The sequence below is a fragment of the Crocodylus porosus genome, unplaced genomic scaffold, assembly GCF_001723895.1.
Source record: "Crocodylus porosus isolate Cpor-Errol unplaced genomic scaffold, CroPor_comp1, whole genome shotgun sequence".
Lineage (NCBI taxonomy): Eukaryota > Metazoa > Chordata > Crocodylia > Crocodylidae > Crocodylus > Crocodylus porosus.
The window spans coordinates 1,148,349-1,161,645 of record NW_017728950.1 but is presented as its reverse complement, the minus strand read 5'-3'; the positions used below and the strand labels follow the sequence as shown (position 1 = coordinate 1,161,645).

The 13,297-nt window shown below is 40.9% G+C and overlaps 1 protein-coding gene across 3 annotated transcripts in view; it reads right to left on the bottom strand.

Moving 5' to 3' along the window:
- Positions 1-13,297, bottom strand: part of CUNH9orf3 (chromosome unknown C9orf3 homolog) — a 326,108-nt gene that overhangs the window by 1,816 nt on the left and 310,995 nt on the right. For all 3 annotated transcript variants that reach the window (XM_019554787.1, XM_019554789.1, XM_019554788.1), the window contains 2 exons: positions 5,908-5,994; positions 2,859-3,003 (listed from right to left, as the gene is read on the bottom strand). In XM_019554787.1, coding sequence (XP_019410332.1) covers positions 2,863-3,003; positions 5,908-5,994 — 228 coding nt within the window. In that variant the 3' untranslated portion in view covers positions 2,859-2,862. The remainder of the gene's footprint in view (positions 1-2,858; positions 3,004-5,907; positions 5,995-13,297) is intronic.

Sequence of the window (13,297 nt, the reverse complement as noted above, 5' to 3'; positions counted from 1 at the left end):
TGGAACACCAGCAGCAGCCGTTAAGTGGCAGCTCCGGCCCGAAACAATCATTTCCTGAAAATAATACATATTGCTAAGCTACAACTGCAAAGAAATCATGACAGCATTCATTAAACGAGATCATACCTTACAGAACAAAGCTTTACAGACAATTCTGGCTCAGAACCATAAACATTCATTGCCCCACAGTTTCTAGAAAAGCATTGCTATTACATTACAAGCGGTATAATCTTTCAGGAACACTGACTGGTTCTTTGTGTAGCCAAACCTGAGAGTTTACTGTGCATTCTTTACATTCTTGACAAAAAAGGTTATGAAGTCTTTGGCCTTTTCCAAGTCTCCGCCTCCTACTCTCTACCAACTGGATTTCACACAAGCTTTTGCCATAAACCAACACATCAAGCAGTCGTGCATCTCAGCCAGTAAACTCACTCTGCCCTGGATAGGCTGACAATTGAAATGTTTCCATCTCACCTTCTCTTCAGGTGCAGAACTTAGCCACTGTGAACAAAGGGGAAATCAATCACTGTTCACCAATCAGCTAAGCTCTGCACCTTGTTAGAGAGGTCTCCGTCTGAGTATAATTAAAAACCAGATGAGTTTCTTCCGTATTTGCTCCATTTGTGTTTTGAATTTCTTTTCTACTGACGGACGGAGTTCCAACGTAGTTCTGAGACAAGTATGACACCTTTCATAACAGCAGCCGTGGTCATGGCTCTGTGGTAATCCCTGGCAATGTGATTTTAATTTTAAGTCACAAATCAGCATGCCAGGAACCCAAACAGCCACAACACTATGGAAAACCTTATGTGATCATTCTCCCTTCGCACACTCACATTTAAAACAAGAACATTTCTTAAGATAACGTAACATAAGATACACAGCAAGAAGAAATCTAGAACTGTTGTCCCCTTAAGGTAGCTGACTGTACAATTATTTGGATCACCCAGTTGCCTTTCACAATACTACACAAATACATGCTACTTCTAGATGTCTGACAGCAAACATACAGCAGCAAAGCATTACTATTAGATTGGCAATCAAACCTTTTTACTTCAGTGTAATCTCTCTCTATATAAGAAACGGTGGGAAGACACCTTCCCTCCACGTTGCAGAATAATCCTTTCTAATCGCATACATGTTGTTTTCTGGCCTTCGGTGCAGTTCAAAGCACCTGGAGGCATTTAGCAGACTATGAAGATACTGAATATGATTTGAATAGGAGCTGTGATGAGATATTTGTGGTTGAGGGGGAGGGTTTTAGACATGCACAAGCTGAGCGTGACTCTGCATGCAAACATTTTGTTGTTTTTGCCCTTCTAGTTTTAGAAAGCGACTCCCCATCACTGGCATGCTGGCAATCTAAGCCTCTTCCAAGCCCACCACAGAGTTTTCCTGGCAGGCACAGTTCTTGTCTATATCCCAGAAGAACAGGGCTATTCATAAATAACTTGTTTGCCCTGCATCTGTCCTATTCCATATAAATAAAGTCAATGCCGCAGGCTCAAACGGAACCTGATTTCAAGCACTCGCCACATGTGTAGGCTTGAATGGAAGTGGAATTAAGATTCCTCTTCAGTACCAAAAACTGAGCAACAGTTTTCCTGAACTAGATGTCTGAATTCTGATACCACAAATCGACTGTAAAATTATGTGAACAACCAAGAGAATCAGCCTGGCAGATGGGTTGTATCATAAGGCAAAAATCTAAGGAATCCTTGATCGTCATACCAAATCTAATTGGCAATGTGTTAAATAGGCATGTGCAAAAACCATAGGGTTACCTCTTAGAGGGTGTTAAAATAGTAAAATATTTACTTCTTTCATCCTATCTTAATGCTATACAGTGTAAAAGACCAATTTATAAGCGTATGAGAAAATGTTTCCATTCTGCATCTTTCTTGCAGTCTTGCTTTTTTCATGTTAGTGAAATGACTACCCCAGTTGCCCCTTAGCCATTAATTTAAAGGAAATCAAAATAAAGTCACATATTATAAATAAAATGTGCACGCACAACACCCATTAGTGCATGCTCGTAAACAGTTCATTATTTCCTAGTGAGGTCAAGACTAATCTTACCTAAAAGTATCTGACTACTCTTGAAGCAAAGTCAAGTCAGCTACATCTGTTGTCAAGCACAATTCTGGCATCATTTGCTTGCTTTAAAATGCATTACCATGTCCCATGCAGACATGGATTCTTTTAAACAATTCCACCCTCCCCCATCAACATCATTCTTTCTTTTTGCTGCCCACGTTCAGCTACGACCATGTTTAGGAAGAAAATGTAAAACACTGTTAGAAGACTGGGACTGAAAGGGGCCACCTGGTCCTGAGCCATCGCATGCAGTATTTTGCCATGTGATGCACCCGTCTCATGAAGGCAATTGCAGGTCTCAATATAAAAGCCTGCCTGCACTCAGGAGTATCTAACACAGTATTTCTAAACCCATGGGTCATGACCCAACAGTGGGTTGTGACAATATATGAAAGGATCACAAACATGCTTCAAAAGTGGATTCTCCTTAAAATGTGGGAAGCCGTGGCTTTTCCCGTGCAGGCGGATAGAGTTCCAGCGTCCCCCACCCCATGTGCCCACACGCTGAGGGCTGGGGCCTGGGGGGGGCACTGAGTCAGGACTGGCTGTCAATGTTTACACATGGGTCCTGGTGCAAAAAAGGTTGGAACCACTGATCTAAAATACTGCATTTCAAACAGGTTTAACAAGAGTGATTCTCTGAGCTGAGTAGCAGCAAATCCCGCCTTGTGCCAAATATTACTATTTCCAGTGGTGTCCATATTCTCTCTTTTGCTATAGGGAAACTCGAGTGTGAAATATTTTAATCAAAGAAAAATCACCTCTTCAAAATAACATCTCAGCCACCACTTTAGCTGAGGACATATCCATTTGTTCTCTTGCTGCAGCAAAGCATTTATGGGCAAGTTCTTGTTGTTTTGCATCTTCATTCACCATTAATTCTCCATATAGATACACGCCCATTGCCTGCAAATAGAAAGAAAATACCTATTCTTTCCATACCCAATTACAGCTGCCTTTGTTTTCTTAAATGCAAGCGTGATCCTCTTAGCCCTTGAGACAATCCTTGTAGTACCAGCTTTCATTTGATGTGAAAGACCACTTCTTTTTGAACATGTACACACTTTTTTCCCCTCCAGAAAAAATGCCATCTCTGAGGTTATTCAGCCTAAGGAAACTTGTCTGCATGTTGCATTAAGTAAGTTACAAAAAGAACATTTCCACTAGAGATAGATAAACTATTAGCTAGAATCAGGCTTCTTATGTTAGGAAATGCTTTCCAGCTCCATTTTCCCCACAGCTTTTCAGGTTGAAATTTGTGTTTTCTTTTATCAGTAGCAGAGTTGTTGCCAAATGCCCATTGTGTAGGAAGTCTGCCTTCTGCTAAGAGAACAGAAATGTGAACCATTTTTATTGGTTTGTTTTTCTGTCCAAATTGGGAACTTTCCAAAAGCAGCCCAGGAGAGGGCACATCAGTTGAAACAATCAATTCTGCAAGGTCTATGTGACAGTTTTTGGCAACTGAATTCAGTGGGAAATAGTAGGCTTGTTTCAGGCTGTATATTCATCCACTTGAAGGGTGATCTCTGGTTTGGTAGGGAAAAGGCAGCCTCTTCCTGCTGCCAATTTTGGATTAATCTCAAATCAGGAAAGAAAATTAAGATTTTGGGAATGAAAAAAAGTCACCTGCAAAACCCTCCACCTACTATAACAGCACTAGGATGTTACCCTTGTTTTCCAGCATCCTGAGTTAGCTTTGCAGGATCAGAACCAACAAACTGAGCTGACAATAACAGGACTCCTGAAATAAGCAAGGACTTTCATACATGAGCACAAGTTTGTAGACTTGGTCCCATCACATTGACTTGAGACTTTAATATGCTGACAGGTTCATATGTTAGCAACAGTCCAACTAAAACCCTGCTTATTAGTACAAGCTGACTACAGTTCACAGAGTGTAATTCCACTGAGTGCCAGAAAGGAGAATGTAGATAGCATTATGGCAAACACTGCTTTTCATTTAATATATCTTGATAATTTATGAAGCTGATCTGGACCTACTGGAGTTTTTGAGAATCAGAAGCTCTGGGGCAGCTGCACTAAGCAGGGCACTAACCAGGGCTCAGCTCCCTTTCATGGAGAGTTTGGAAATTCTGGGGGCTTGTTTTGAATAGGAATGACCTTCTCCATATAGTTCTAATCACTTGCCCTAAAATCCAAACATGGAAGTGCAGAAAACACTGGTTTTCTGTTATTCCCAAACAGATTAAATAGTCACATTTGCATTTTTCCCAGACTTTTAAAATAGCCAAGTCTTTCAAGATCGGCAAAGGCAAGCAACAGCTTTGACTTCACATGCAATCATTCCAGAACTTAGTTGTGCCACAGACTATGCACCGCTGGAGTAAATTAAATGAAGGATATCAAAGATTGCAGCATAAAAAAACACTGTAGTTATGGTTTCAAAAATTCTTTCCACACATAGCAGAAAAATGTTAATCCTTATTTGGCATAATCACTGCCTTAAATATATGGCAGTTCAGTTTAACTTTTAATGTAGAGCTGAAGAATAAATTGCTTTTTACTTTCCTTTTCTCTTTCCACTTGGACTGTCACAAACTGTACCCACTTTACAGAATAGCCAGGTACAGACATTACACTTTTACACGGTATAAGCAATCAGAAACCAGTTCATACCCATAACAGAACAGAAGTTTGGCACATGCACACTGGTCTAAGATTTAACCTCCCTGCCATGCCCCCCTTGGGCAAATGTATGTTCTGTTTGCTACCAATCTGAACTACGCCTCTTACAGAAAACCAGGGAGCTTAAATCGATTCCACCTTGGGCTTTTTGAATGTCTGTGCCTAGTCAATGTGTATAATATACAAACCCCTGTCTGTACAGTTGTTTATTATTATTATTATTATTATTAAGTAGACATTTAGAATAACTTGTCTGCTACGGATTTGGACCTGTGCCCTGGAAGGCAGGAATACAGGAAGTAGATGCTAGATCTGGGGGGGAAAGTACTGTAAAAACTGTGACACTGCAGTGTGTTTGTGTGCAATTGGACATTAACATTCTCATAACATTTTGCAGCTGTAGTGAGAATAGTTACAGCACAGTGTGTTGCATATAGGCATATACATATTATATGAACTTAGAAACATCATGCATAAGTTTTGAATTTGTTATGCTTTGTAAGATTTTTGTAATTAATTACTTATGCACAACTGATCCTAGGGGGTTATTTTAGCACTGTCATAGAAGGAATCAGATACTACAGGGATACCAGTGAGTAAAAATAAATATGAGTAACCGCATAAGAATGAATGGTTAGATATACAAAAGCCTGATACTGAACTACCACTAACATGCTTTAAGTTTAGATATAGAACCTCAATGCGACTGCCTCGCAGCCTCAAACCTTCAGGTGCCTACAGACCCTGTGTGCCTCAGTTTCCACTAGTAAAGTTCCTAGGGCATCTGCTCCTGGACAGGCTTAGAACAATTTAAGTGTTGACCACGCTGTGTAGCTCAGCGCCCAGCTCACAGACAAGCCCACTGAACTTCAGGAAGTAGGCACTCCTCCCTCTCTGAGACTAGACCTGGCAAGACCTTCTCAAGGTCAGACCTCAGGCAAAACAGAGGAAGTGGTGCTGCTGCCAATGCTCCACATCTACCCACAGCCTAGTAGTGGGAATACTCACCTGGAAGATTCAGTCCCTGCTCTGGTGAGTGTTTCGTGGGGAGCACGAACTAGAATCTAATTCAGGTATATGACCATTTACAGCTAGACAATGTATTTACTCTCTTGACACAGTGCGCAGCGATGATACTGAAAGCATTAAATAAATGGAACCAACCTGATCTTCCCAAAGAAATTTTTCAACAGCACCATACCCTGCTGCATATTTATGCTTCACAACAAGCTCGCACCATCGATGTCGAACCTTTGGGAAAGGCAAGTAAATATTAAAATTCATTCGGTATCTGCAGAAACAAATGCAGATAAATAATACATTTCTCAACAACATTCATTAAAGCATTTGGCAAAAATGTGCTTTGTGAAACTCATTTCAAGTACTTCAGCATGTCAGTCTTGTTTATATACCAATGTGCCTCTAAATATGGGTGCAGAAGTTATGGTTAATGACATGCTGTTTTTAGCACTGGAATATGTGCTTTTGAACTGCAATAGATAGTATTAATAGTATTCAGATTAACAATCTGCCCCACCTAAAACAAAAATAAGCATCCATTTTTGACCTCCCATGTATCTGGAAAAACAACCATCTTCAACTTGTTAATGAACAGGTGTGCCCACCTTCAGCTTAAGGTTCCCAATCTGTTTAAATTATATTTATTGTAAAAACATTTTTCAAGATGCATCTGTATCAGAAGAAATATTTTCCCCGTTTCTCTAATAACTCTTAAGACAAAAAAAGAGGAGGAAGTGAATGTGTCAGACATCTGGAAGCAAACACAGGATACAAATGAACAATTTCCTTGAGTAAGCATCTAACCCAAAAGGTGATGAGGCTAAGGCATGTTTTTGTACCAGCTGTATTTCTGGGATGAGTGCTGTGTCTACACTGAGATTAAAAGGATAGAAGTGAAATACAAAAACATGAAACAAAGAATTTACACTTGAGTGAACCAGAGCTCTGCCAATACAGCTCTGCCAGAATGTGTCTAAACCTATTCATGCTCAAGGAACAGGTCTCTTGTACAAATATACTTCTAAAAAGGTAGCTGTTGGCAGACTGAAGGAAAGCACAGAATCCTGCATACAAATGCCTAGTGAGCAACACAGCTATTTAAGTAAGCTGTACAGACAATCCAACTTTCAAATACGGTTTATTTTTTCTTGCATTCTGCTGCTTTTAAGTTACTGTGTTTGTTTTTAACCATTCACTGCTGTGGCTTTAAGTGTCGCTTTACACTACATCAAGGTTTCTTCAGTTTTAGTCAATGAGAAATCTACCATTTTATATTCCATTACTGGCTCAGCACTGGTCCTAAAGGGAAGTAGTTAAGTGCATTAAAAAACTTACATTACAGTTTGTTTCTGCTGCCTTTCAGAAGACAAGCCAATATGCCAATAGCTACCTTTATAATAATCATCTTTTGTAGTAATCCTAAAATGCAAGTAGTCTGACTGCTGCAACAGCACTCAGATCCAAAATGAAGACTTCTCAAAGCCTGTGCTCAGCAGCTGTCCAATCCTGAGGCACCAGAGTTTCCACTGGTAACATTTATTTGACGCTTTGAGATCTTGAGGATGCCAGCTGGCACCTTGGTGTCTGACTCCACTGAGATCCACAAACTGCACTCCCCACATATCTCACCTGCAGGGCCAGATGCAAACAAAGAACATATTTCCTGGACCACAGCAATAGGAGGGAGGAAGAAGAGGAAGGTGTGGGGGTAATGATGGTGCCAAGCCCCATTCTCCAACAGCTTTCACCCAGTCCCACCTCTGCTTGAGGAGAATTGGAGCTGCAGGTCTCGAGTGCTTTAACAACCAGGCTACAGGGCGTCCTGAGACAACAGCTTTCTCAGTTCCTCAAGAAGCAGTTTCACTTCGTAGGAACTGATTCAGCACTAAACTGAGCTAGGCACTCTCCTGCTCTCCCAGTGTTTTCTCTGGAGAAGGGGGTCACCGAATCTGGGCTGTGTATTCCAGCAGGGAACAAAGCATCCAGAAGCTAGGTGGTGCAACATACAATGCTGCTCCTCACAAATCTATCATCATAATCTCACTAGCTTATGTGGAAGAGAAAAGGGGTTCTCACTTCCTGCAGTACTATGTCTCTCATACTGTCTAGACTATATATGGTTCCCTGTTAAATATTTATCTTTGTTTGATTCTCTGATCTACAGCTGCTTCCTGGAGGCAAAAAAAATGGATCTGGTAAACCATCTATTTCCTTAGGTTATCACTTTCTCCACAACGTTTTACACTTATCCTCAGTTAAAATATTTAGAAAAAAGGTCTCTCTACTGAACCAGGTTTGGGTCAGCGCACATTTCCCTTTCCGGGATCAGGAGCTGGAGAAGGAGTAAGTGGCAGATTCCCAAAGGTGTAGTACAGAGAACGCACCGTTTGGGGCAGAAGCAGCATGTCTCCCTTCTCCCACAGGCAACGTGTTTTCCTCCTGTTTCCACAAGGGCCAAAAGGCACTTTCAGTGGAACAAACTGCTGGAGTGAGTCATCGCCAGAGCTCATGCAGATGCAATATTCCACTCACTCCCGTTTATTTATTCATTAGTCACGTGCAGTGGCTCTCAGGTAGCAGCAAACAGAGCTGCATGTGGCTTAGCTTCAAGACAAGGGAAGGCCAAAACAACACAACCACGCCTTGGTTAAGACCTGCTTTCAGCACATACCAACCGAGCTGGTGCTGTAGTTTGCTGCAAGCTATAATTAAAATTAAATATATGCAGCACACGCTCAGATATGTATACCATCAGCGCAACATTGTGGAGTTCTTCTAGTATAGATCAGGATCTAGTCCCCTGTTCATTAAACGAGCATTTTATTTCACATGGGAAGGACAACGGGGGAAAGGAATATTCTGGCTCTTTGCTTTAAACACTTTAAAACAAAGTAGAAGTAAAGTGAGGCTTTGCAGCAGTATCAATGGCCATTTTGACAGGCACATCAACAAACAGAGAGAAAAAGGAAATACTGACAACTAAGGAGCTTGTGGTGGGACTGGATGAGCCATCCAGCACCCTGCATACACTTCTCCTCTCCTTTTCCTGTCCTTCATGTGGCAACAAGGCAGAAAAGATTTGGTGACCAAAATGAGAACCAATTACTCCTTTTTTTGATTACACCAAGAACAGGTCAGTCTCTCTCCCCTCTCTCTGCCCTTAGAAGGTCTGGAGGTAAGCTAGTTGTTTTAGCTAGTTGCACCCAAAACAGCACAAACTGAACCAAAAAAGTAGTTTACAGTAACTTCCTGTTGCTGCTGGCACAGTTGATTGTGCTTCATCTGGTTCTTTTATGTGCCTCAGATCTGAAGTAACACCTGTAACCACACAAACACAGTCTGGATTTGGCAGCTGCAGGGACCAACATGCCAAACTCTGGAATGTAATTTATTTTCTCAGCCTCAGGATCTGGGTTTATGGTTGTCCTTCTGACTGTCTTAACTGCTGCCTGACATGCAAGAGGAGGGAGGGAGGAAAACTTTAGGGGCTCAGGAACTGTCTGCAGGTCTAGTGGGAGGTCAAGTTTCTAACGGATCACCTTGATCTGCTGAAAATGTTTGCATGTTCCTGGTCTCCAATCAGGCTTTTCATAGATTAAATTGACATTTCTACCATTTCTCTTTTAATAGTTGGACAACTGTTGTCACCATGTGTGAGCTCCCTGCGAATTGTAGCATATAATCATCATGTCGGCACAATTCAAGGAGGGAAAATTATTATTTTTATTCAGTGCTACAGATAAGCCACTTGAAAATAAGCCCTTTCAGCTTCATGACAGTTACAAAGTAATCACAAATTTTTTTGGCCAACCCCAAGACGGAAGATCTTAAAATAATTACTCTGACCCCACATGGGAAGCTTTCTAAAAACACAAACTTATGAAATATAAAGATACTAGAAGTGTCTCACTTTTGTTTGCATTTAAAGATGGGATTTAAAAAAAGTTTTGTGGTTTTGTTTGCAACTTAAATCTGGAAGCCTTTTCCTAGTGCAACCAAACCAGAAAATGAAAAGGACTAGAAACCAAGTGACATTGATTATATACTTTAAAAAAAGAAAAGAAATGCACAACTGGCCCCCCCAACCCCCCCACAACATAAAGTAGTTTTACTTTAAAAGAAATACATAATGTTATTATTAATACAGATGTAATAGGGACATTTGTTTATTTGTTTACATATACATGCCAAGATACTTGAAAAAGAGAGGCTTAAAGCTGGGTAGCTAAGTAGCAAAATAAATAGCCTGATTTTCAAGCATGCTAAAAGACTAGCAGCTGCTCAATGACACGTCTTTATTTTGACAGTTCATTTTTAGACCACTTTAAACAGTCCTTGAAGTGAAGTCATTGCGTTTAGCATTTGAAACCTAATTCACTGATCACTTTGCCTATTCTTCTCATGACTGCAAAACCAAAAAATAGCCAGACGGGCATAGACAAAATGCACGCACAGCTAATATACTATATCATAATGACAAACATTACTGAGATTCTTCATCCTATGCATGCAAACAAGGAAACATATATAGAGACAATATTTTACCTCTGAGGCTTTCAAATAAGCTTTAGATGGCTAGTAATTTAAACCATACCGTTTATTAAAAAGAAAAAAACTAAAAGAGTTTGTGCTAAGCCTCTGGTCTGCAGAAGGGAGACTGGCTTTGGGGGAAATGCGTAAATATTGCTAATAGCTGGATCTAATTTAAGGGGCGCCAGGAGACAACAAACTGAAAACTAAGAACAAAAGCAACATGTTTTGCGACCCTAGAAAATAAAACATTTTCTAAAAATCTAGAGGAGTCTTTTCATAAGTCGTGTTGTCAGACTAAAGAATATTTGTAACAGAACAGCACTTAGGCAAAAGCTAACAAACCTACTTGACCTCAAGCAACCATGGTTCAGCCACACTGCTGAAAGGTAAAGGTTCAGAAAACTAGAACTATAAACCCTGCAATAACTAGCCACTGATAACCCTCATATAAACACAACTGGCAACTGAAGATACTCTTCATAGACTCGAGTCTTTTTCCAGTCAGAAAAATATAAACAGACTTTGACAAATAATTAAACAGTGAAACAATAGATTATTTTTAATTTTTAACGAGGAAGAAGGTAGATATTTTCCTGGGATGCCGCTCTCTTCCATCTGAAATCTCCTTTCATCGTAATTTTATCTCCCTATCTCCTCAAATTGGATTCAGCTATTGACCAACTTTGGGAACAATCAGGGAACCTCACAGAGTGTCTCAGACTCAATTTGAAGCTAAAACAAGATTTACAATTGGCAAGTATTGAATGCAGATTTAAAAGGTTACCCATTTTATACCATTACTGGAAAAAATAATGCTTTCATTTTTTCCTACATTGCTGTACTTGAACAGATTTAAAAATAGCCAGAAGAGTTCCAATTTAAAATAGAAAATCGACCAGTGGCAACCACTGCATCTCATTCTGCAGCATTTCAGTTTTTTACATGAACATTAGCATCTGGTATTCTATGGTATATACTCAAGAATTTTAGCATGCAAATCCTGTTTCAGTGGAAACTTACCCAAATAAGATCTTCAGCAGTGCTGAATCAGCTCTGAAGGAGGTGGCGATGTTAATAATGGAAGGAAAGTGTATGCAACAATTGCACTGACAGCGTATCGGTTCGGCAACCCGAGAAAAAATATTCTTACTAGCTAAAATCCTATTAAACGCAAACAATGTATTCATCATTCTTTTGATAAGGACTTTGAGGTGGAAGAACACTGTATGTGCCAGGGGTTTGTCAGCAAGAAGTATGAGCAGGGAAACTGCCTTGCCGTTTCAACAAAGACATGTTCTGGACAAAAGACTTGCAAACTGTAACTAGTGGTGGTAGTCATTTCACAGGGAATGAATCGTAGCACCCCATTCGATAGTGTTACAGAGCCAAAGAAAATAGTAGTAGCATCTGCAGTAGGAGTCTCCAGGCCCTGGGACATCACAACGCCAATGAAGTTTAATGAACATTGTCACTTCCAGTTCCTTGTCTTAAAGCACAATCAGAGCACTTTCTAATTGTGGGACAGGAAAGAGCTCAGAACTTCATTATCAATTATGTCTCTCCCCAAAATGGAATCATGATGGCAGGTAACATGGGAGAAGGGAAAAGATCTCACAGGTGGAACTAAATGCTTTGGGATGGAGTTCTCTATAGTCCTTGGGAGGTGGTGGTGTTAGCCAATCCTCTGGATACAGAGGCCATGCAATGGTAAGGCTGCTTTTTTTCCCTTACTTGTATGCCTGCATAACATTTGTTGCATCATAACAGCTAGTATTCTGGGCAAGTTATCTCCTTTCATCCCTTCTTCCTCAAATCCAACCAATACTCCTTGCTCCTAGGGCTGGCTCCTTTCCTTTACAAGGGCCCCAGCTTCCTCACCTTGACAAATCACTTCTTCTTGGACAGGTTACCTAGGCAGACATGATCCTTTGGTCCCTTCCTATAACCACTGCTTTCACGAGCATCTGCTGGAAGGAGCAGAGGAAGTGGAAACGTGGAAGTGGAAAAGTCATGGGACCTGGGTAGCTTCTTTAAGTGATACAGTACTTTAATCTTTGAGGGAGAGGCTCCCCACACTTGTGCCCTCCCTGGCATTATCCATTTCATTTACAAAGGTATTATCATCAAAAGGCAAAAATACCAAACAGGGAGCTAAGGATTTTCTAGCCTGATTCTGCCAGTTGACTTTGTGCGGAATACCATGTCACTACTTGTTAGGAGTGCTTGGGGGCTGGGTGCTATTGGCTGTGTTTACAAGATGCTGACTGTGCATTTATTACTGTGCAGTCATTTACTACTGTGCAGTACTTGCATATCCAAGTACTAAATGACTGTGCCGTAACCATCATTACTGCACAGTAGCATCTCCACACAGCTTCCTAGTGACAATGACTGCGCCGTAGCTTGTTACTACCATGCAGTAGTGTCACATCATGGTTTCTGCTACTGTGCAGTACTAACGAGCTACTGCATAATAAGCACCTTGTGTGAATGCAGCCAGTCAGTATGAATGAGGGTAGCAGAATGGAGCTAACCGAATCCCCCCCAAGGCCACCTGTGCTCAGTCTAATTGTACTCATCAGGACTCAGGAGTCATTCTTCGTTCTTAGCTTGTGTCACTCAGAATTTTTTCAGTAAGCCTATCTAGGCACACTGGTAACCAGGGATCCTGGTTTTCTTCTCTGAGAACAACCCCAATGCTACTATGTATATAGGTATCTGTTGAACACAATGTTTTATTGCTATCTTTACAATTTTAAAGCAATTTGGAAACCTACTACTGCCTCAATCACCATTAATAAAATAAATTCTAAATACCTATAAATTCTGGCATTTGATTTGGGCCGGGTTTTAAATCATGGAAAAATCAGAGCTCCTCCTGCCCCTTTTGCTTACCAGGACACAGGTCCAGGACCCTCACTACCAAGCCACAGCCTCCCAGCCCTGCTGGTGCCCCTCACTCCCCAAACCACAGCCCCCTGCCCCCCCTGTGCTCCTCACT